Below are 25,336 nucleotides of genomic sequence, written 5' to 3' on the forward strand. Positions count from 1 at the left end.
GTCAGGTCTTTTTAAATTTTGTACCTGTTACACTGAAGAAAGTCTTTAACTCAAGCTTGATGAGTAAATTCTAACTTCACAGACACAGCCCCGTTCTCCCTTCTGCACTTCAGGGTGAGGTAATGAGTCTTATGCAAATAACTTGACTTGCTTGATGACTGAAGGTCTTCTGTTTTGTCCATAAATGTAGATGTATGTATTATGTGTGGGAGGTCTTATCTGTACTGAAGGAATTGTGTTTCAAGCAAAGCAAAAATATGTAAAGTGCTGTACATCATTGCAGCCTTGCTGTTTTGGATAATGAAGTCATTGATTGCATAGCATACCACAAGACACTTTTAAAGAGCTTGAACTTTTTTCCTATACCATCTTGGGTCAATGGTGAGTTTATTATTTTAAAAAAATCTTTAGCTGTTTACTTTTACCTGAGAGTTAATCTCAACTCTTATGACTAACCTCCACTGGAATAAGACATGGTTAAGATTTCAGTCGTAGAGGAGTGAATTGCTCAAATTTACTGCAATGTATTTCTAATTTAATTTTTTAAATTCAGGCAATTAAAACATTTTAGATTATGATGGTATCAAAATTGGTGACTTTTTGTCTTGCCATTGGCTGGCTGACTCAAAACTGTCTTAAACCATTTCTTGTCTGCAGTTTTCCTGTAGGTTGTTTTATTGATACGCTGACATACTGCAGATCGTGCAAATTTAATGCTGTTTGAAGCCTTGTTTTTTTAATTTCTTTTTCTTCTTTTATTATTTAGAAAGACATCCTGGTGAGGGGAAATGTCTGTATTTTATTCATATTACTTCTCACATACTTCAAGGGCATGTTTTGATGTTCAAACAGAGAATGTGATGCATGTATGTAATTTTATCCATGTGGAAAATGAAAATTTAAGACAGGCCTGAATACAAGTGTTGCTCATTGTAATTTATTCCCAAGTAAAAGAGAAGAAAGAAATTTGCATTAAAAAATTAGATGATCAGTAGGAAGGGAAATTGACTAGGACTGTATTTACACATCCTGATCCCTATTATAAGATGCCACAGATTTCTCGTATAGTTTTATTTTCTCATAAAATGAAGTTTTGTTTCACAGTAATTTAGGACCTCATAATACTTTATTTTTTTTCTTTACCTGTTGAGAGACCTGGATTGTTTGACCTGTAGAATTTCCCACAATTAGTATGTTGTTGATTATACACTCAGGAACAGTTCAGCATTTTCTTCTGTTCTTTGTTTTTCCTGGAAACTGACAGCTAGTTTCAGAGGTTTGACTAGACTCAGGTTTGATTGCTTTGGCAAAACTGTAGTTGTGTTCCTATCATTAGGAGGCATATAATGTCCAGTTTTTTCTCTTTTTTGATGTTATTAGCCGTTGATGCTCGATGGCTGCAGAGATATTAATTAATTGCAGTTTGTGAAATGGTGATCTTTTATCTTTTGTTTCCCATTTATTTGGAATAATTTTATATAGAGAGGTCTCATATACTTTTTGGCTACTAGTACAGTTTATATAGGAAATGTAGGATGAATTGCTGATTCTTTCTTTTCCACAGTTTTCAAGATGATGAACTGGGCCCTTCTCAACCTCAGAAGGTGACCAGTTAGTGTGGTAGTGCTGTGGTTTGTTTGTTTGTTTGTTTTTTAAAAAACCCATTATGATCTATAGTCAATTGTGCATTTAGTTAATTAGTTCTCTGGTAGAGCTAGGAAGAGATCCATGGGACAATATTCCCTGAGTTCTTGAATGTTGATGAGCTTCTTCACTGTGTTTTTTTTTTGACATGACCTCAATTTTACATTGTCTTTAATAGCTTCTTTACTGTTGCATATGTCCAGGTGTTCCAAGTTCATTTAGTACTTTTCCTTTGCTAAACCAGCTGATTCTTTAAGAAGTTCTGATTTCTTTTAATGGAGAATGGCATTTCAGGATAACAGTCTGGGCCCTAGGAGTGGTTAGTACTACTTGATTAGTCAAGGTGTTAGGTGTTTTAAGTGGACAGAGCTAGGACATACATGTGACTTGTAAGACTGTACTGATGTTTCCAATATAGATTCAGTACTAAAGACTTTTTACTTAACTTCTTCTGTATTCTTATATCTATAGTTCCTTTCTTCCACACGGAGAATTCTGGTTCTCAAGGAGATGATACTATTAGAGTATCCCATAATTATTCACTTGCTTTATCCCTCTTTTTAAATACAGTGGTCTCACAACATTACAGTTACCAATTTTGATTTCTGAAATCAGTTACTTTTTGTTTATTCTTTCTTCGTTTGTCTTGGCTGTGCTGTATCTTCCTTGTCAGATCTTATAGCCATTACATATTATAATCTCTCCATTTAAAACTCTCATTTAGTCTTTTTTTTTGAACTTTTATTTTTTTTATACAGCAGATTCTTGTTAGTTATCTATTTTATACATATTAGTGTATATATGTCAATCCCAATCTCCCAATTCATCCCCCCCTGCCCCCGCTTCCCCCCTTGGTGTCCATACATTTGTTCTCTACATCTCATTTAGTCTTAATTCTACAGTCAGTTGTATATGTATGCTCACCACCAGTCCTTATTTAATGTCTCTCTAGTCACTTTGGTTGCCTAAAGTTAGTTTTCTGGTAGAGCTAGGAAGAGGCCCATGGGAACAATATTCCTTGAGTTCTTGCATGTTAGTAATAGTTTTTCTTTACTCTTTATACTTAAAAGTAAGTTTTACTGGTTGTAAAGCCTTTGGTTCAATTTTTTTTCCTTGTGTGTTTTAAATATATTATTCTGTTTTCTTCTGTTGTTTTCCCTTATTAATCATGTGATGTATTTGCCTAAATGCCCAAAGGATTTTTTTTCCCTTTAAAGTCCATTAGTTTTAGTAGAAAATGTCTTGGTGCATTGATCTGAGTTGATTAAGTAGGACATGGGATGCTCTTGAAATATGTAGTTTCAAATATAGATGTATATATATGTGTGTGCATGTATAAATGTACTTATACACACATATAACTATATATATGACACGTAGCCACTTTTTTTCCTCTGGAAAGCTTTCTTGAATTATAGTCTTTCACTATTTGTTCTATTCTCTCACTTTGGTTTTCTTCTTCAGGGACTCCTATGTTTATCCTTATGCTGGATCTTCTTTGCCTGTCTCCAGTATTTATCCCCTTCTTGCAGATCCTTTTTAATCTATTTCTTCTTTTTAAAAAATTTGTTAAAGATTTTCTTCCATCTTACCTTCTATTTCTTTTAAGACCTTTTGTGTTTGTTTGCTCTTGTATTTCTTATAGTTTAGTCTTCATTACTGAAATGATTTTTGTTTGATTTCTTATTATTTCTTGGTTTCTGCCTCCTCATTTCTGAGTTTTTCTGATTCTGATTTATATTGCTCTTTCATGTATTATGTAATTTTCCCATTATCTCTCATAAAACATGTAAATTTTATTAGAGTAAAATATATAGCCCTAAGGATTATTTGACATACTTTAGATTAAATAAGCAGCTGTAATTAATTTAGACATTGCTTTAAATCAAGGCTTTTAAATTGAAATTCTGTGAATGAACTTCAGAGTAGATAACATTGCTTTATTATGTGCAAAGTAGAGTGTATATGTATGGGGGTAGGGAAATAACACCTTCACTTTCTTTAGACTTTCAGAGAGGAGTGTAAACCATCCCCACAAAAATAAGGGTAAGGACCTTCGCTTTGTGTATGAAAAATCCTCAAATATTTTAATGATTGAGCTTATAAGAAATGAAAACAAATGATAGATATAGTAGTTTTAAGATATAGATGTCACCAGGGATGATATTACATCAATTTCATTATCTATTCGCTTATGATTGCTCTAATTTTATGCAGATGGAGGGAACGAGGAAGCACCGGATCGAAGACAGTCAAGTGTAGACTCTCGCCAAAGCCGCTCTGGGCAAGGTAAATTTTCTCAAATTTATTATTAAATTAAAAAGAACAGATACCAGCTATTCCTTTCTAGTACTTAATCTGAGGACTGGGGCTTTCACTGGGTCAAGTTTAGATATTCTCATTTCTCATTTAGGAGTTCAGATGTTACAATCTAATTAGTTCCATATGATAATCATCTATTCAGGATAAAAGAAAATGAGAAATGGTCTCTTTTTTAACGATATTAAGGTTTTAAATAATTTTGGAGCATTGTGGTATATGTCTGGATATCACTTTTGGAATATAACCAAAAGTAAATTTTTAGCAGTAACATTTATTGCAGGTATCATCACACTGGCTTTTAAAAGTTCATCAATGCAATATTTGTTGTCTGAGCTGTCTCAGAAGAAATGGGTTTTGTTTATAATTATTACCTAAAATTAAGATCTTCTTACTTATTTTCCTTTTCTGTTTAAAATTTATTACCATAGGCTTTTGACTGGTTTTTTTGAAGTGACAACTTCAAAACTAGGTTAAAGTATTCTCTGCCAGTGGATTTTCAGATAGGCCTTCCCTAAGGAACATTTAAATTTGCAGGACTGGCACCTTCACATTTTTCTTTATAGTACTTATCATCTTTATATTTGTTTTCTCTATCCAAAACCAGAATGAATGTTTCATGATTGCAGAGATTTTTGGTTTTCTTTGTTCACTGCTGTATTTCCAGTGCCAAGAATAAGTACCTGGTATATACAATAGTAGTTACTGAATGAATACTGTTGGATGAATGAAGTCATCTCTAAGAGAATGAGAGTTAGGAACCCAGACTGATTAAAATATGGAAAATTTCAAGCAGTCATTACTGAGTTTAGTTTTTTGAGAGTATTTACAAATAAAGCCTTAGATATACAAATGTGTGATGTTTTAATCCTGTAAAAGCTCCTGGTTCATTTATTCTATAATCCTGTTCCCTTTTTTCTCCAACTTTGCTCTTCCCAAGTTTTAGAGTTGTACTATTTTTAATACAGTTGTTTGTTGCAGAATAAAAAGAAGAATAATATATGTAGGTTGATTTGGAAATTTTAACTTACACTAGTACTTTTAATCATTTTTAAATAATATGCATGTATTATAAATGTCAGGAATTTGTATAAGTTTTCACTTTTTCACCTTACATGTATTTTGATATAAAAAAAGAAATTAAGAGAAAAACTGAATTGTAATATATAAGTATATCAAATCAACACATTGTACACCTTAAACTTATATAATGTTTTATGTCAGTTATATCTCAATAAACCTTGGTGGCGAGGAAAGAAAGAAAATGAGCTTATGTGTTTAAAATCCTTGTTGGGCTATACCCCGCAGGCCTGCACGCCCTGTACTTGCCCAGCCTCAAGACAGAAGAAAGAGCCCAGAGTCAGCAACAGAGACATCAGTGGTTTAATGGATGGGAGAATCTTACATGTCTGAAGCAAGGTCCTGTGTGCAGCAGACAGTGGGCAGGATATGGCAGCAATCTTCACTCCTGGGAGAGGGGATGGGTGGAGGTGTTTACCAGTTATAGGGAGAATTGATGTCAGGTTGGCTCATCGGTTACCAGGGAAACCAGCAGAGGAGCACACCCCTCACTGCCCCTTTGATAAGTTATCGTGGTGGAGATGTTCTGATCTGAAGATTAGACCAGGCCTTTACTGATTAGGCTCTATGATTAAGAGGGAAGGTTAGTCATGTGAGTAGGGTGTAGGTGAAGCAGGGACTGGTAAACAGGGGATGTAGAGAGAGCAAGAGAACAGCCACCTTGGGTGCCCCCATCATATAACCCTAAAAACAAAATTAGTACAAATTAATAGAAAAATAATTATACTAATTTTTATTAAAGTTTAATTTTATTTAATGTCACAGATATAGATGTGGGAGATTATTAATTTACCTTGTGCCCTCTGAATTATGTCAGTTGAAATATTTTTCAAATCAATGAGTATAATTGAATTTTAGTAACAAAAACTGAACTTAACAGCAAAATCAGTGATTTTCATGATCTGAGCACAGCTGCCTGATCTCAGAACTCATCAGGACTGATCTCAATTAGAAGTCATCAGGAACTGTATCATTATGAGAGTTAACTGATATAAAAGCATGTTTCTCACCTTCTTAGAGATTTTATTTGTAATACAGTAAGTCCCCTACGTACGAATACTTCAAGTTGCAAACTTTCCAAGATGAGAACATGTGCTCACATGTCCAGTCACATAAGTTAGTTCACGCCTGATGTATATTGTCACGTACGTGCATCCTCTACAAGTGCTTGTGCTTTTGTGTACTTTACAGAACTGTATAGATTACAGTAGTACTGTACAGTAGTAGTACAGTATCTTTATTTCTTTATTTCAAGCCCAGGATGTCCAGAAGCAAGCATAAAAGCAGCAGTATATAGCCAACTGTGTTAGTTGTGTTGGACTTTCGAACAAATGGGACTTATGAACGCGCTCTTGTAACAGAACTCGTTCGTCTGTAGGGGACTTACTGTATCTTTTTATTCAAAAGACAAATAACAATACAAAGCCATCTATAATGAGTTGGAATGAATGGGAATCCATATGATCAGGAATAAAGAGATAGGATGAACACATACTTCTACTTTTTCTCCTTTCAGAAACCTGCTAAAAGATCAGTAAAGGGGAATTAGAGAGGAGACAAAATCCACACAATTTTAGAAACTAGGGAGTATATGACTAATTGAAGACTGGACGCTAAACTCAGTAGCAGAGAAAATCAAGAAACTAATCTGATTTACCCTCCAAAGGACTAAAAAAACTCAAGAATGGCAGCATGTGGAAGTGGAAGTGAAAGGAGGATTGGTAGAAAGTCAGTCGAAGAAGCCCTTGGTTCCTGGGACCTCCTTCTCAAAATTAGCTAACCAGTTAGCTGGATAAGTGCCCAGCTCTTCACCCCTAACTTTGGCAAAGCCCAGAAATTTATTCTTTGGAGAGGGCAAAAATAGAGACTCTCTCTAGAGCAGAAGACACCAGGCATAGTGGAGGGCAGGAGTCCCATACTGAAAATAATCAACCTTTAGTCCTTTTCTCCTAACTATGAGGAGCTGACCAAGGATTACTAGATATTTGGGGAAACCCTGTAATGTATGAAAGGTAGAGATTAAAATAAACAGGATAGAGCAACTGAGAACAGAACTTTTGCAGAGGAAAATAACAACCATTATAAACAACTTCAGGGAAATAAGAGAAAATAATACAGCCATGAAATAAGAAGGAGTTACTGTAAAAGAGTAATAATTCTGATTTTTAAAAGAGGCTCTTAGACATTAAAATTCTGATAGCAGAGATGAAAAAAGCTTTGTAAAAGTACTTAGAAAATTAATGTTGAAGAAATCTGTGAAAAAGTCGAGCAAAAGAACAAACGTTACAGAAGAGATGTGAGGAGCATTAAGAAACTTACAGGGGCAGTCCAGGAATTTCAGTATTCAAATAATAGTAGTTGGGACTTCCCTGGCGGCGCAGTGGTTAAGAATCTGCCTGCCAGTGCAGGGGACACGGGTTCGAGCCCTGGTCTGGGAGGATCCCACATGCTATGGAGTAACTGAGCCCGTGCACCACAACTACTGAGCCTGCACTCTAGAGCCTGTGTGCCACAACTACTGAAGCCTGTGTGCCTAGATCCCGTGCTCCGCAACAAGAGAAACCACCACAATGAGAAGCCCACGCACTGCAACGAAGAGTAGTCCCCGCTCACCACAACTAGAGAAAGCCTGCGTGCAGCAACGACGACCCAACACAGCCAAAAATAAATGAATTAATTAATTAAAAAAAAGAAAAATGGGGGCTTCCCTGGTGGCACAGTGGTTGGCAGTCTGCCTGCTGATGCAGGGGACACGGGTTCGAGCCCCGGTCCGGGAGGATCCCACATGCCAAGGAGCGGCTGGGCCCGTGAGCCATGGCCGCTGGGCCTGCACGTCCGGAGCCTGTGCTCTGCAACGGGAGAGGCCGCAGAGGTGAGAGGCCTGTGTATCGCAAAAAAACAAAAAACAAAAAACAAAAAAACGGGCTTCCCTGGTGGCGCAGTGGTTGAGAGTCCGCCTGCCGATGCAAGGGACACGGGTTCGAGCCCCGGTCCGGGAAGATCCCACATGCCGCGGAGCGGCTACACCCATGGGCCATGGCCGCTGAGCCTGTGCATCTAGAGCCTGTGCTCCGCAACGGGAGAGGCCACAGCAGTGAGAGGCCCGCGTACCGCAAAAGAAGGAAAAAAAAAAAAAGAAAGAAAAACAACACCAGTAGTTCCCAGAAGAAACAGAAAATGGGGAAGAAATCATCAACAAAGTGATTCAAGAAAACTTTCTTGGACTAAAAACATGAGTTTCTGGTTCAAAAGGCTTACTGATTACTCATTACAATGGATGAATATAAACACAAACTAAGACACATCGTGGTGAAATTTCAAATCACTGGGCAAAACAGAAGGTCTTTCCATGCTTTCAGAGAGGGAAAAAAATGTGTCAAACAAAGTAACAGGAATCAGTTGGCTTTGGACTTCTTAATGGTAGCATTAGATACTAAATGAGAAATGGAGCATCACCTTCAAAATTCTGAGGGAAAATAATTTCAACCCCTTTGTATTTCATATGCATTGAAACTATTAATCAGATATAAGAGTTAAATTAAAATTAAGATGTTTTAAGGCATGTAAGGTTTTTTGTTTGTTTTTTTGGTTGGTTTGTTTGTTTGTTTGCCTACCTTGTACCCTTTCTTAGAAATCTGTTGGAGGATGTGATCCATCAAAATGAGAAAGTCAGCCAAATAAAAAAAGGGAAAGGTTACAAGAAATAGGAAATTTAATAAAAGAGAAGGGTAAAGAAATCTTCAGCATACAATGAAAAGACAGGGTTGGAGGGCAAACAGACCAGATTGGAGTAGGTTAGAAGCTTCCAGAAGAGCCATTCTCAGGAAAATGAAATTGGTAGAAATCTGATGCATTTAATTATCTTTAGAAAAGTTTTAAGTAATTGATGAGGCTTAGGGTTGAATTGGTGATAAATACATAAAGTAGTAAGTGAAAAAAGATGTAAACTCAAATTAAAGCAAGTATTGTGTGAAAGGAGATGTTAGAATAAGTTCTCAGTCCTTGGAGTAGTGTCTGGAGTAGCTGAAGTTCATGTCAGTCATCTCCAGTGGTAAACCATATTAGTTTTCTCCAGTGTGGTACAAATATTTTTATTATTTGATTTGGACCATTATGGTTGAGCAGTAGTGCTCTAAAGCAGGGTGAGCAAATCTGGCCTGTGTGGCCTGCTTTTGTACAGTTGATAGATTTGATTTGCTAAGACAGTTTTAATTATTTTTGTATCTGTGTTCATGTGGGATATTGGCCTTTAATTTTCCTGTCTTAGGATGTCTTTGTCTGATTTTTGTATCAGGATACTCCTGGTCTCATAGAATCAGTTGAAAGTTGAGAGATATTTCTCCCTCTTCAATTTCCTGGAGTATTTTTTATAGAATTGGTATTATTTCATTCATAAATGTTTGATAGAATTTCCCAGGGAGGCATCTGGGCCTGGAATTTTCATTGTGGGAAAGTTTTTTTTTTTTTTTTTGCAGTATGTGGGCCTCTCACTGTTGTGGCCTCTCCCGTTGCGGAGCACAGGCTCCGGACGCGCAGGCTCAGCGGCCATGGCTCACAGGCCCAGCAGCTCCGCAGCATGTGGGATCTTCCCAGACCGGGGCATGAACCCGTGTCCCCTGCATCGGCAGGCGGACTCTCAACCACTGCGCCACCAGGGAAGCCCGTTTTTTTGTCTTTTGTTTTTTGTTTTTTTGCGATACACAGGCCTCTCACCTCTGCGGCCTCTCCCGTTGCAGAGCACAGGCTCCGGACGTGCAGGCCCAGCGGCCATGGCTCACGGGCCCAGCCGCTCCTTGGCATGTGGGATCCTCCCGGACTGGGGCACGAACCTGTGTCCCCTGCATTGGCAGGCGGACTCTCAACCACTGCGCCACCAGTGAAGCCCCAAGTTTTAAAATATAAATTAAATTTCTTTAGTAAATATAGGACTTCAAATTAACTCTTCCTTCTCGAGTAACTTTTTTTTTTCCGAATGTGGGCCTCTCACTGTTGTGACCTCTCCCGTTGAGGAGCACAGGCTCCGGATGTGCAGGCTCAGCGGCCATGGTTCACGGGCCTAGCCGCTTCACGGCATGTGGGATCTTCCCGGACCGGGGCACGAACCCGTGTCCCCTGCATCGGCAGGCAGACTCTCAACCACTGCGCCACCAGGGAAACCCGAGTAACCTTTTTAAATCTATAGAATCCGTAATGGTGTCACTTCTCCTCATTCCTAATATGGTTAATTTGAGTATTCTTTCTCCTTGTCTTGATCATTCTGGATAGAGATATATCAATTTTATTGATCTTAAAGAATCAGTTTCAGTTTTCATTCATTTTCTGTATTGCTTTCCTGTTTTCTATTTTATCAATTTCTTCTTTGTTCTTTATTATTTCCTTATTTCTGCCTGCTTTGGGTTGAATTTTCTCTTCTTTTTCTAGCTTCTTAAGGTAGAAGCTAAGATCACTGATACTGGAACTTTCTTTTCTAATACAGGAATTTTAGTGCTATAAATTTCCCTCTATGTACTGACTTAGCTGCATTTCACAGACTTTGATGAGTAATGCTTTTCATTTATTTCAAAATACTGCCTAATTCCCCTTTTGGTTTCTTCTTTAACCCATGTGTTATTTAGAAGTGTGTTGATGTAGTTTTCAAACATTTGAGAATTTTCCAGATACCTTCCTCATATTAATTTTTAGTTTAATTTTGCTGTGGCCAAAGAACACATATTCTGAGTTAAATCATGTTTTATTGAGATTTGTTTTATGGCCCAGGAATTATCTATCTTAAATGTTCTGTGTGCACTTAAAATATGTGTATTAGGCTCTTTGGGGGTGGAAGGTTCTACGAATATTAGTCTGGTTGAGTTAAATGATAGTGTTGTTCAAGTCTTCTGTATCTTTGCTGATTTTTTGTCTGCTCATTCTGTCAGTTATTAAGAGAGGAATATTGAAATCTCAGACCGTAAGTGTGGATTTATCTATTTCCCCTTGCAGTTCTACCACATTCCTCATACCACTGATCCTCTGGTCAGAAAGGATTCCCCTTCCTCAGAGATTTACGTATCCCCTACAGCTGCCATTACTGAAATAGTCTTACCTATAGGCGGGGCTGGAAGAGGAAGGTAAAAAGAGAAAGAAGCCAGATCTTCCCACTCTCACAGTCCTATATGTTTTTATTTATTTATTTTTTTTTTGCGGTATGCGGGCCTCTCACTGTTGTGGCCTTTCCCATTGCGGAGCACAGGCTCTGGACGCCCAGGCTCAGCGGCCATGGCTCACGGGCCCAGCCGCTCCGTGGCATGTGGGATCTTCCCGGACCAGGGCACGAACCCGTGTCCCCTGCATCGGCAGGCGGACTCTCAACCACTGTGCCACCAGGGAAGCCCTCACAGTCCTATATGGACTGTCCCCCCACCACTGCCCCATTTATACTCTCTAATCAGAAAGAGAAGACTTGTATCTGTTTGACTCTGGTGTGCCAATCCAGGATTTGGATTTCCTTTGAGTTCAGGCTGGAAGTTCGGTGACATTAAAAAACAACAGGAAATGCATCAGTGAATTGGTTGTCCTTCAAGTTCTGGTTTCCTTCCACAATTTGCCTGTTACTGTTTAGTTTTCAGAGTCCTCAGATTGCTGCTCCGTCATTCTTTCCAGGGTTTCAGTTACATTCATGGGTTTTAGTTATATTCAGTTAAGGCAGAGTGTGCTTACTCCATTTTAACCCAGAACCGGAACCAGAGCCCTTCCATTTTTTTTTAAATAAATTGATTTATTTTATTTATTTTGGCCACGTTGGGTCTTCGTTGCTGCGTGTGGGCTTTCTCTAGTTGCGGCAAGCAGGGGCTACCCTTCGTTGCGGTGTGCAGGCTTCTCATTGTGGTGGCTTCTCTTGTTGCAGAGCAGGGGCTCTAGGCGCACGGGCTTCAGTAGTTGTGGCACGTGGGCTCAGTGGTTGTGGCTTGTGGGCTGTAGAGTGCAGGCTCAGTAGTTGTGGCACACCGGCTTAGTTGCTCCATGCCATGTGGGATCTTCCCAGACCAGGGATCGCACCCATGTCCCCTGCACTGGCAGGCAGATTCTTAACCACTGTGCCACCAGGGAAGTCCCTTTCCATTTTATTATATTTTGTGTTGGCCTGTCTGGAGGGTAATATTCAAAATATTTAATAATTAATATGTCAAAAATATCAACTAACCAGAACAGATACCAGTCTGTTCAGAACAAACATTATCTTTAAACACTTGATATGCCTGTAGAGGGCCATAATGCTTGATAATCTGCCCTGCCTGATTGGATATAGTTGCTATTTAATGTCTCTTCTCAGTAATAATGGCAGACATGTAAGGTAAGGTGTCTGGTGAGGTGTGTTAATCTTTGGGCATGAGGGCTCTCTCCTGTGTGTTAACTAACTAGTTTGGCCTCTGATCTGTCTTTCAAATGCAGTGGATTCTGACTCACACATACCCCCACTCATTGCTCTGGCTTAGGGGCAGAGACCTCTGATGTCATCTGCTTATCAAATGTAGGAGATGGGAGATGGCCTGACTACTTGGACTGAGGACTGAATCAGATCCCATGCCACTCATTAAGATTGCTGCCCCCGAGAACTTCCTGTTCCTTGTATCTCTTGCTTTTGTGGTTAAAACAGACCTGGAATCACTCTCATCTTTTACAGTTATCCTCCTACACATGCTGTGGGCTATAATTTCCTCCCTCCAGTTGCATGTAGTTTCTGTCTTCCATGGATTTCTTAACATTCCTCCTCCATTATTAGCTTTTTGTTTTGTTTTATAATGCTTTAAGAATTTGTTCTTTTTAAGATACGTTTTCTATCATTTCCCCACCACCTATATTGTTGTCATTTTAGTCTGAACTACCATCGTTTCTTACCTTTACTACTATTATAGTGTCCTAACTTATTATTTCCATTCTTGCCAGCATATAATCTATTGTCCATTTGATAGCTGTACTGCTCTAGTTAAAACAAATCAAATCGTATATTTCCCCAAACTTGAAAAAAAATTCTCCAGTGGCTTCCTATCACATTCAGAATAAATTCCAGAGTCTTTATCATTCCCTATATGACCCTACCTAAGCTACCCTTTTCCTAATACTTTATGTCCTCCCCCTCCCTTCATTATCCACTTTGTTTCATCTATGCTGGCCTTTTTGCTTAAACATGTTAAAGAGTGTTTTCTTTGCAGGGCTTGTACATTTTGTTCTTTCTTGACTAAAGGACTGTAGATTTCTACTTAGGTCAGAGAGGCCTTCTCTCTGACCACCTAAACACCCAGCTCTAACCTTCATAATTGCCACTACTTTACTTGTTCATTGTTGTCTCAACTACCAGGAAACTGGTTTCATTTGAGTGGAGACTTTGTCTTATTCACCACTCTAGCCTTAGAACACGTGCATATAAAGTTTTTTCAGTATTTGTTGAATGAAGGAATGAACAAATATCTAGCACTTAGTGTGCATGGGAAAGTATGTGGATGTGCCCCGGTCACATGTTGATCCAATATTCACTTCTGTTATTTACATAACTGAAAAAGTAAAGCAGCAGTGTGAGAAATTTGTTGGATGTATATAGTTTGTCAGAATATCAAGTATCTATTGATTTGTCAATCGAGGCTCTTGAAATAAGACTGTAAAACTGATTGTGATAGTTTAACCCTAGTATAGCCTTTTAAGGTTGGGTGGTTATTTTCTGCTTTCCAGCGTAGCATTTCATATATTATTGGGTTATATTATTTACTACATTTGGTCTTATTTGTCTGTTGGATCTCTATTTTTCTTAGTAATCTACGAGTTCATTAATGGTAGGAACTTAGCATCTAGCACAGTACCAATGTCTTGCATTTAGGCCATCGAATTGATGAAGGAAGCTTATCAATTCTAGGAGTTCTGGTTCTGTATTTCAGGAATCATGGGGTGCTTCATCAGAATTGTTTTTTTATTGTACTAGCTCCATTTTCTAAATCAAATGATTTTTCATTAGAGGTCATCTGTACATAAGCCGACTTACTGCTTCTAGATACTAAATAGGTGTATGAGCTTATGTAATGTGGCTGAAACCCAGTTTTGATTTACTCCTGCAAAGATAGCATTATGCAGGCATTAGACTCTGATATATAAGATGTGTATTGGTATAATAATGCCTATGATCAGTTCATGCTGGAAGACTGGGAAATTGTACAGTATTTGACTTTGTGTGATTCCCATTATTTGTAGCCAGTTTCATTTGATTATTACATGCTGGTGTATCTATAGTAATAATGTACTAAATTTTCAAATATGCTATCTCCTGGTTCTTTTTCTTTCCTTATAAACATATGAAATATTTCATAGAAATGAGATGTTCATGTGCTTGAAACATATACAAATTATCTTTAGTCTGGTGACGATGATTTCTTTATTAAACCCAGTGTTTTATTATATAGAATGATAAGGAAAATTATTTCAATATTCAGTATATCATTTCTTTATCTCAGTGTAAGAGTATATCTGGCATAGTGGCATCACTAATGTACAGGATTATTTTGTTGTTTTAGTACTTTCTCCTTCTGATAAAAATTATTTAGCTTTCAACATAGATTGCTTTAGGAATAAAGAAAAAAATTTTAATAATACATATGTGCCAGGCTCTGAGCTAGGTGCTTTCACAAAATCCTCATTTAATTCTCAGAATAATGTTGTGAAGTAAGTATTATTTTCAGTCAGAAAATATTTCAGGCTTTACACTAACCTATGCCAAAAGTTTCAAATCAGCCTTGTTGGTAGCACATATTTAGAATCTTTCCATTCTTATATTTAAAAGACAAATTTGTTTGTTGGTGGTTGGACCAACAGACTTGAAAAGATCTGACCTTAAATGATAAATTCCTCTGAAGTGTCTTTATTTCTAGTCATATGTTTCTTCTGAGATTTAACTTCTTGTTGATAATTCTTTGTGTAACACTCTTTTTTCCAAATAATTAAACTTGAAATTGGCCCTCTAGCCAACAATTTCTTATTATCTTAGGGTGCTAGGGGTATGTCAGAATGTGCTTATATATTTCAGTTACACTTTGTATTTTTTAATGTGAGTTATAATAATTGTATTAAGTAAAAAATTACTTTTACCAAACAATGTAGACATTTAAAAAGGATATGTTAGGGCTTCTTCCTCTTCCACTCCCCTAAAGTAACTAGTATTAACTGTATTCAGTCTGTATCCTTCCATGTTTTCTGCTAAACTCATACTGGCACATGCATGGATGTATATGTGTGTGTGTGTGTGTGTGTGTGTGTGTGTGTGTATTACTTTGAAGATTTAAAAAAATAAAATGCAGCGTTTTTGTTTTTGTTTTGCTTTTTGCGGTACGCGGGCCTCTCACTGTTGTGGCCTCTCCCATTGCGGAGCACAGGCTCCAGACGCGCAGGCTCAGCGGCCATGGCTCACGGGCCCAGCCGCTCTGCGGCATGTGGGATCTTGCCAGACCGGGGCACGAACCCGCGTCCCCTGCATCGGCAGGCGGACTGTCAACCACTGTGCCACCAGGGAAACCCTAAAATGTGGTTTTAATTCTCTTCTCCCTCAGTTAACAGTGTAGCATGGCCATCCCTCCAGGAACATACTTAAATTCTTATTTCTTAAAATCTGTATAATCCTCCTTAGCTAAGTAATCCATAATTTCTTCCACCATTTCCTCATCAATGAGTGTTCAGATTTTCAAAGTGATTCATAATAATTTACTTAGTAATATCTTAAACTCTAGGAATATGCAACCCTAAGCACGTTTTGTGTCAGAACATATTAAGTATCCTACTTAGTATTATGATAATTAGACTAGTTAACACTAGAAGGGTTGTAGAAGCCACTCCTTGCTTATCCGTATTTATGAATGAAGCAGAATAAAAGCATGGGAACTAAAAAGGTTGGAAAAGTTATGTTGGACATTTAGAAAGATTTTGATTTAAAATATTTTTATCTGAATTCTTCTGGCAAGAGAGAAAAATGACAAAAACCTCTTTGAAAAACTTCGTAAGTTTTGTTGAAGGGTCATAAAGAGTTGGATAACAGGATGAGGAAGGAACCTATTAGTGAAGCCTAGGGTAAAATTATTATCTAGTAAATACATTTTGTGTTTTGTTTTGTTTGAGGACCAGGCTGGATTTAATAAATTTTATTCCTAGTGAAAGATTGAAGAGCTGGTTCCCACAAGGGGGCAGACTAAGACAGTCTGAAATCCTTGACACTATAAACAATATTTATTCTACATTCATAATTGATTTACTAAGAAGAAAGGGGAAGTCACCAGGGACTAGAAATGAGTAGAGAGACAACTGACTGGCCATCCCGTGAATGGTACCGTATATTGGGGGCATCCACCTGCGTCTTCACCAGTGCATGCGCGAACTTTTGGCAGGTTGGACACTCAGCTGTGGCTGTAGTCAGGTTGGCCTCAGTGAGCAGAAGCCCATACTGCTGAGCCCATGTATAAATTGCATTCCTGCTACCATGACCTCTTTGTTAATGAGCCCATTGGGCAAAGATAGAATGGCTGGGTAAAGAGACTGGCTTAGTCCTCCAAACTGGTCATCTTATCTACGGGGTTATTAAGCACCTTCTCTGTAGAGTTTGCCCTTTGGTAAGCATTCACATGGGACATAAATTGCTTCATATTCTGTGCCCTTTAAAAGAGGTCTGTCCATATACCTTATCCCCAGATTTCCTTGTCACCAGTTCTCTAATTATTCCTTCCAAATCTCTGAATATCCAGTCATACCATTAAACACTGTCCATGAGTCAGTATAGAACAGTATCTCTGTCATCTCTCCTTCCAGGTGAAATGAACAACTAGGTATCCTGTTCTAACTTCTGGCCCTGGAAGGGTTTCCCTTCACCACTGTCCTTCAGGACCCCAGAATGGGGCTCTAGTATTGTTGTCATCTGCATGTTGTCATGCAGAAATATCAGTAAACAAACTTGATTTTTTTTCCGCCTCAGTGAGATGGTCATAGAGAATTCTCCATGAGATAAAATATATCCAGATTGAGAGAAAAGAAGCAATATAGCAGGAATAGGAACCTTGGGCATCTGGGCCACTTGCTTATGCAAATTATTTATGCCTTCAGGACCTGCTCACGCCTGATCTCATGTACATCCCTTCCTTCTGATGATGAAGTGCTTCAGTACACACCCAACCATATTGCTTTGTTGGTCCAACAAAACTTAGTTCATGATGGACCGCCCAGGTCACATGGTAATATGGTGGCCCATGATCAAGCATTCATTCTAAGGCCCTGTGGTAAGCCAAAAGCTGTTTTTCAAAAAAGGGTAATAGTTATTTGTACCGGATGACATAGCTTTTTTACAGAACGCTGGAGATCTGGCCTGAGATTCACCTAAAGTTGTGCGATAACCGTTCAAGATCCCTATCTAGCACAGATACGTCAAGTAACATTGGATCTAGTGGGTTATATAACCCAAGTGGCAAAGCAGCTTTCACAGCAGCCCATATGTGTTGCAGAGCCTTCAATTGTGGGCCTCTCTCACATCCAGCAGTCTTGGTAAATGGTTCATAGTTGCATACCCAAATGAGGAACAGATTGCTTCAAAAATCCAAGGAGGTCTACTGGGCATTGCACTTCTTTCTCAGTATTAAGAGAGAGTAGGTGCAGCAACTTCATCACCTTGGAAGGGATATCTTGAATTGCTCAAGACCATAGGGCTTACAGAAGTTTTACCAGTGTGGAAGACCTGTGAATTTTTGTGGAATTGATTTCCCACCCTCTGGAGTGCATGTATTTTACCACAGTATTTAGATCAGTTGCTGCTTCTTGTTCACCAAGTCTAATCAGCATGAAATTATTAGTGTAGTAGACCAGCATGGTGCCCTTAGAATGGAAAGGCAGTTAAGGTCCCTGTGGATTGGATTATTACTAAGACCAGGAGAATTAATAGCAGGTAGGCCAGTGAAAATGTATAGCTAACCCTGACAGCTGAATGCTTACTGCTTATGATGATCTTATTCTCAGGTCTGTAGCTGCAGACCTGGTACCAGGGATATGTTGATTTGCTTTAGCAAGAAAACCACATCTAAAGCAGCAGCAGCAGTGGGATACACAACCTGAATAAGTTACAAAAATCCCTTGTCGTTCTCCAAGATTTGTCTTTCTTCTGCTTAGGCCATATCGATGAGTTGAATGGGAATGTGGTAAGAGTCATCACTCTAGGATCTTTCCAGTATTTAGTGATTGGATCATACTTTTTTTCTTATATTCTAGAAACTAAGTGAACTTGATTCTGGACATAGGTGTAAAGCTTTACCGTGCAATACAGTAGTCATTGACCACAGGTAGCTGTGAGTGCTTGAAATGTGACTGGTCCAAAAGGAGATGTGTTGTATGTGTAAAGTACACACTAGATTTTGAAATTTTCTGTCTTCCCTTTTATTCAATAATGTTTGCCTTTACTTATTGAAGCATTGTTGTAGTAGTTGCTTTAAGGTCTTTGGTGTTTAATTCTAATATCTGTGTAATCTTGGGAATAACATCTGTTGACTTTTCCTTCTCATGTTGAGATTTCCCTGGATTATATCTTGGACATTTTGAATATTATGATATGAGACCCTAGGTTTTATTTAAGTTCTAAGGAGAAGGTTGGTGTGTGTGTGTGTGTGTGTGTGTGTGTGTGTGTGTGTGTGTGTGTGTGTGTATGTCAGTGGCTAGTCAACCAGATTATGTTCAGGAAACAGATTCCTACCTGCATTCTCAGGGCTCTAGTTCCAACGTCAGTTCGGTTTTCTGAGCATTTCTATTTAAATCATTTCCATGTGTGTGACCCAGTGTCCATTCTGGGACCAGAGTGGTAGTAAGTATATCTTGTTGCTCTGTTCTTAAAGCCTATGGTATGGATGTTTAGGGTCACATCCATGCATGCAGAGCTCAGAGGTGAGCCCTGAAGTTCATATACAACTCTATGGGATTGTTTGCTTGATATCCCTCCACACCCCAATCTTACCAACATTTTCCAGCTCTCAGACTCTCCCTTGCCAGTAGTCTGGCTAAAAAACAGGGACTCCAGTTTTCCTGTTCCGCTGTTCAATTCCTACAGCTGTGTCTGTATCCAAGTCAAGTGATAAGAGGACAGAGAGATAAAAAGCAGTGAGGATTTGCCTCACACTCTTGGGATTACAATTCCTGGGGTCAGAAAAAAGGGTTCACTTCTCCCAGGGTTTTAGATACCTGCCCAGTCACCACTACCGTCTCTCTGCTGCTACTGCCATAGAATTGGCTGGAGACCAGGACAGAAGAGAAGGGAAAAAGGAGGGATTTCCCTTAGTTTCTCAGATCAGCAAGGGCCCCCTTCCCTGTTCCTCGCTAGAAAGGGAGGGATTTTCTTGGAGCTTTTTCTTACCCGGTGAACACTTCTCAGTTTGGGGCTGCCTTTGAGTCCAGGCGAGGCAATACCTGAGAAAACACATGGCCAACTCACCACCACGTCAATGGAACTTCACATTCCGTGCTTCTTTTCCAATCTGCCTGCTTCTGTTTATCTTCATGGTCTTCAGATAGGTACTCTACCCGTTCTTTTTGTTTGGTTGGTTTTTGGTTATAGATTTATTTGTTTTAAAAAACAGATTTTCTATTTTAGAGTAGTTTTAGGTTCACAGCAAAATTGAGTGGAAACTACAGAGTTTCTTTATATGCCTCTTGCATCCACACACCCACAGCCTCCCCCACAGTTAACATCCCAGCACCACAGTGGTACATTTGTTACAATAGATGAAGCAACATTGATGCATCATTATCACCCAAAGTTCATATTTTACATTAGGGTTCACTCTCTTTTTTTTAAGGAAGCCTTTCATTTTTATTAAAAATTTTTTTTTAATTAATTAATTAAATTTATTTTTTGGCTGCGTTGGGTCTTCGTTGCTGCATGCGGGCTTTCTCTAGTTGCGGCAAGGGGAGGCTACTCTTCATTGCGGTGCACGGGCTTCTCATTGTAGTGGCTTCTCTTGTTGTGGATCACAGGCTCTAGACGCACAGGCTTCAGTAGTTGTGGCATGTGGGCTCAGCAGTTGTGACTCTCAGGCTCTAGAGCACAGGCTCAGTAGTTGTGGCGCACGGGCTTAGTTGCTCCGCAGCAGGTGGGATCTTCCTGGACCAGGGCTCGAACCCCTGCATTGACAGGTGGATTCTTAACCACTGTGCCACCAGCAAAGTCCCTAGGGTTCACTCTTGATGTTGTACATTCTATGGATTTTGACGAATGTATAATGACATATACCTACTATTATAGTATCATGTAGCATAGCTTCACTGCCCTAAAAATCCTCTATACTCTAAATGTTCATCCTTCCCTCCCTACAGTCCCTGGAAACCACTGATCGTTTTACTGTTTCCATAGTTTTGCCTGTTTCAGAATGTCATATAGTTGGAATCATACAGTATGTACCCTTTTCCGATTGGCTTCTTTCACTTAGTAATACACATTTAAGGTTCCTCCATGACATCTCATGACTTGATAGCTCATTTCTTTTTAGTGCTGAATAATATTCTATTGTTTGGATGTACCAGTTTATCCATTCACCTGCTGAAGGACATCTCGGTTGCTTCCAGGTTTTGACAGTTGTGAATAAAGCTGCCGTTAATATCCATGTGCAGGTTTTTGTATGGATATAAGTTTCCAACTCATTTGGGTAAATGCCAAGGAGCATGACTGCTGGATTGGAAGGTAAGAGTATGTTTAGTTTTGTAAGAGACTGCCAGACTGTCTTCCAAAGCGGCTGCACCATTTTTCATTCCCACCAGCAATGAACGAGAGATCCTGTTGCTCCACATCCTTACCAGCATTTGGTGTTGTCAGTGCTTCGGATTTTGGCCATTCTAATAGGTGTGCAGTGGTATCTTGTGTTGTTTTAATTTGCAGTTCTCTAATGACATATATTGAATGTCTTCTTCTTATACCTATTTGCTTCTTTAATGAGGTGTCTGTTCAGGTCTTTTCCTTGTTTTAATTTTTTTTTTCTTGTCATTGAGTTTGTATACTTTGGATATATTTTAAAATATTTTCTCTCAGTATGAGGCTTGTGTTCTCATACTCTTGACAGTGTCTTTCATAGAGCAGACCTTTTAAATTTTAATGAAGTCTAGATCATCAGTTATTGCTTTCGTGGATCATGCCTTCAAGGTTATCCAGATTTTCCATGTGATGTTCTAGGAGTTTTATATTTTTGCATATTACATTTAAGTGTGTGATCCATTTTGAGTTAATTTTTTATGAAGGGTGTAAGGTCTGTGTCTAGATTTATTTTGTTGGAGGTGGATGTCCTGTTGTCTAAGGATCATTTGTTGAAAAGACTATCTTTTCTCCAGTGTACTACATTTGCTCCTTTGGCTATACTTACGTGGGTCTATTTCTGGGCTTTCTATTCTGTTCCATTGATTTGTCTGTCTGTTGTTTCATCAGTACCACACTGCCTTGATTACTGTAGCTTTATAGTACGTCTTGAAGTTCAGTAGTGTCAGTCCTCCATCTTTGTTCTTGCCCTTCAAATATTGAGTTGGGTATTCTGGGTCTTTTGCCTCTCCATATAAATTTTAGAATCAGTTTTTCTTTCTTATTTATTTAATTTTTATGGCTGCATCTGGTCATAGTTGTGGCACATGGGATCTTCGTTGAGGCATGCGGGATCATTTGTTGTGGCACACGGGCTCTTTGTTGCTGTGCACGGGCTTCTCTCTAGTTGTGGCGCATGGGTTTTCTCTCTCTACTTGCAGCACATGGGCTTCAGAGCACATGGGCTCTGTAGTTTGCAGCACATGGGCTCTCTAGTTGAGGCGTACAAGCTCAATAGTTGTGGTGCATGGAATTAGTTGCCCTGCAGCATCATGTGTGGGATCTTAGTTCCCCAACCTGGGATCGAACCTGCATCCCCTGCATTGTAAGGTGGATTCTTTACCACTGGACCACTAGGGAAGTCCCTAGAATCAGTTTTTCAATATCAACAAATATTGATTGGGTTTGCATTAAGTCTGCTAGATCAGTTTGGGGAGAATTGACATATTGACAGTATTGATGCTTTGTATCCATGAACATGGAGTTTCTCTCCATTTATTCAGATCTTCTTTGACTTCTTTCATCAGAGTTTTGTAGTCTTCCTCATAGATCTTCTATATATTTTGTTAGAATTATACCTAAGTATTTCATTTTTTTAATTCACAGTTTGATATATATATTCCAACATCTTTGCCATATCTGAGGCTGGTTCTGATGCATGCACTGTCTCTTCATATTGTTTTTTGTTTGTTTGTTTTGTTTTTTTAACTTTTAGTATGCCATGTAAGTTTCTGCTGAAAGGTGAATATGGTGTACTGGATAAAATGAACTGCGGTAAATAGTAATGTAATTTTAGGGTAGGAGTGGGGTGGGAAGCATTCTATAGTCCTATGATTAAGTCTCAGTCTTTTGGTGAGCCTGTGCCCCTGGACTGTGAACTTTACCAGTGCCTCTGAGTTGCTGTGTTCCATTGATTTTGTGTCCATTCTTTTACCAATACCACATACTGTCTGGATTACAGTAACTTTACATTAGTCTTGAAATGAGGTGCTGTGAGACTCCAAACTTTGATTTTACTGTTCAAAATTATTTTATCTATCCTCGTCCCTTTGTTTTTACATGAGTTTAAAATCAGCTTTTTGATTTCTACCAAAATAATTGCCTGCTGGATTTTCATTAGGATTGCTTTAAACCTATAGATCACTTTGAGACCTAGCATCATAAAATCTTCAGATCCATGAACAGGTCAATAGTATACCTCTCCATTTAGGTCTTTGATTTCTTTCATCAGTGTTTTGTAGTTTTTAGCATACAAATATTGTACATATTTTGTTAGATTTCTTCCTAATTATTTCATGTTTTTAATGGTGCTATTTTAATGTTACTGGTTTAAATTTTTTTTATTTTCTGCATATTCATTGCTGGAATATAGGAAGACATTTGTTTCTTGTATACGGACTCTGTAATCTTTGAGTTTGCCTAACTTACTTGTTTTTTTCTAGTGGATTTTTTTGTAGATTACTTAAAATTTTCTGCATAGGCAGTCATGCTGTCTGATTACATGACCCCCATACTAGCTATTACACTTCTCTTGGCCTGTTTCCTGCCTGATATATGGACTTGTTATGAGACTATTACTGAGTCACAGAGTGCTATAAGTTAAAAGTATATTTGGAATAATTTTAGGCAAAACCCCTTTGTTTCTGAAATATGTAAAAGCCCTTTGACTTTAGGGACTAGTTTATCACGATGCTCTGTTTTGTTTTGTTTCTCTGTGTACTTTTTAAAAATAAACTTTTAATAACATATAAACTGGAAAATTCATAAGTAATGTATACAGTTTAATGAATTATCATGCTAGAGGCTTTTGATTTATAAGTTTTATTTTTGGTTATTTATGTAACTTGAAAAATTAGAAGACAGTTCTGTAGAATAGGTACGGCCTTCAGCTAAAGAATTTCTTTTTAACTTGAACTTTAATATCTTGTAATCATCTGTACTAAATCTAAGACTTAGGACTGAAATTTTTATTGAGTCATAATTACTCCTAACATTTCTTTAGTGTTCATATACTTGATATCCCTGTGCTATCTTTCTTTTTTTTTAACAATCTATTTATTTTATTTATTTACTTTTGGCTGCGTTGGGTCTTCATTGCTGCGTGCAGGCTTTCTCTAGTTGCAGGGAGCGAGGGCTACTCTTCGTCGCTGTGCGCAGGCTTCTCACTGCGGTGGCTTCTCTTGTTGCGGAGAATGGGCTCTAGGTATGCAGGGTCAGTAGTTGTGGCTCTCAGGCTCTAGAGTACAGGCTTAGTAGTTGTGGCGTATGGACTTAGTTGCTCCGTGGCATGTGGGATCTTCCTGGACCAGGGCTCGAACCCGTATCCCCTGCGTTGGCAGGCGGATTCTTAACCACTGTGCCACCACAGAAGCCCTCCCTGTGCTATCTTAATTCAACTTTTGAATATCTAATCACCGGGTATCCAGCAAAACTGATTTTTTTCTGTCATATTAGCAGTTTATTTTATTCTGCCATATCTCTATCACATTATTTCAGTAACTTTTATTCAGTTGATTATAGCAGGAAAAGTGAGTGGCAGGAAAATGAAGATTGAGTAATTTGGGGTACCAGTAAATATCATCTTACATGCTTGGTAAATTGGATTTCTTTTTTTTTTTTAACGTTTATTTTTTTACTCAGCTGTGCGGGGTCTTAGTTGCAGCACGGGGGTCTTCATTGCTGCATACGGGATCTTTGTTGCAGCATGTGAACTCAATATTTGTGGCAAGTGGGACCTAGTTCCCTGACCAGGGATTGAACCCAGACCCCCTGCATTGGGAGTGTGGAGTCTTAGCCACTGGACCACCGGGGAAGTCCTGGTAAACTGGATTTCAAATTTTTTGCTTCCTTCCTGTTATAAAATTATACATCCATTTCTTTTGCTATGCAGCTTTTCAGTGGTTCCCACTGAAATGCACCAGGTGTATTTCCATGCCCCATTGATGTTGTTCTTGGACTTGCTTGGGCCAGTAAAATATTAGTGAACAGAGGTCTTAAATATGCTCCTCTGATTTAACTTGGTCTCCTGCAGCCCTGTGATCTACCATGACAAGAGTGTGCCCCACATATTCACTGCCCCTTCAGTGACTAGGCCCAATATGAATGACACATTGGAATAGTACTGAACTTGATAACCCAACCAAGATCAGCTGACCTACAGTCAATCTGCAGACTCATGAGCATAAAGGTGAATGTTGTAGACTACAGAGATTTTGAGGTTATTAGTTACCCAAGAAAAACTGACTAATACAGTCAAATTCTGTTAATGCATACCAGTACTTTTCTTTACTTGAAACATATATTTTTAGTTTTTTCTCTGTATTTATAGAGCAGAGAAGATAGAGGAAAATATTTTTAAGCAAAAAAGTAAACTAGGACATCCATACTGGACTAATTGCAGTATTATTCCTTAAGGAGTATTATTAGATTCTAAAATTATCAGCTAAGTTTCTTTTGTTTTTTGTTTTTTTTGCGGTACGCGGGCCTCTCACTGTTGTGGCCTCTCCCATTGCGGAGCACAGGCTCCAGACGCGCAGGCTCAGCGGCCATGGCTCACGGGCCCAGCCGCTCTGCGGCATGTGGGATCTTCCCAGACCGGGGCACGAACCCGTGTTCCCTGCATCGGCAGGTGGACTCTCAACCACTGCGCCACCAGGGAAGCCTATCAGCTAAGTTTTAACATTAGAACGTTTCAAGTGA

At 38.7% G+C, this 25,336-nt stretch overlaps 1 protein-coding gene across 4 annotated transcripts in view; it reads left to right on the plus strand.

Annotated features, from left to right (window-relative positions):
- The window catches only part of TANC2 (tetratricopeptide repeat, ankyrin repeat and coiled-coil containing 2), a 354,826-nt gene that overhangs the window by 91,181 nt on the left and 238,309 nt on the right, over positions 1–25,336 (plus strand). For all 4 annotated transcript variants that reach the window (XM_082602709.1, XM_082602710.1, XM_082602711.1 and 1 more), the window contains exon 3: positions 3,862–3,933. In XM_082602709.1, coding sequence (XP_082458835.1) covers positions 3,862–3,933 — 72 coding nt within the window. The remainder of the gene's footprint in view (positions 1–3,861; positions 3,934–25,336) is intronic.

Source organism: Mesoplodon mirus, assembly GCF_964341445.2.
Source record: "Mesoplodon mirus genome assembly, chromosome: 18".
In the NCBI taxonomy this organism is placed as follows: domain Eukaryota; kingdom Metazoa; phylum Chordata; class Mammalia; order Artiodactyla; family Ziphiidae; genus Mesoplodon; species Mesoplodon mirus.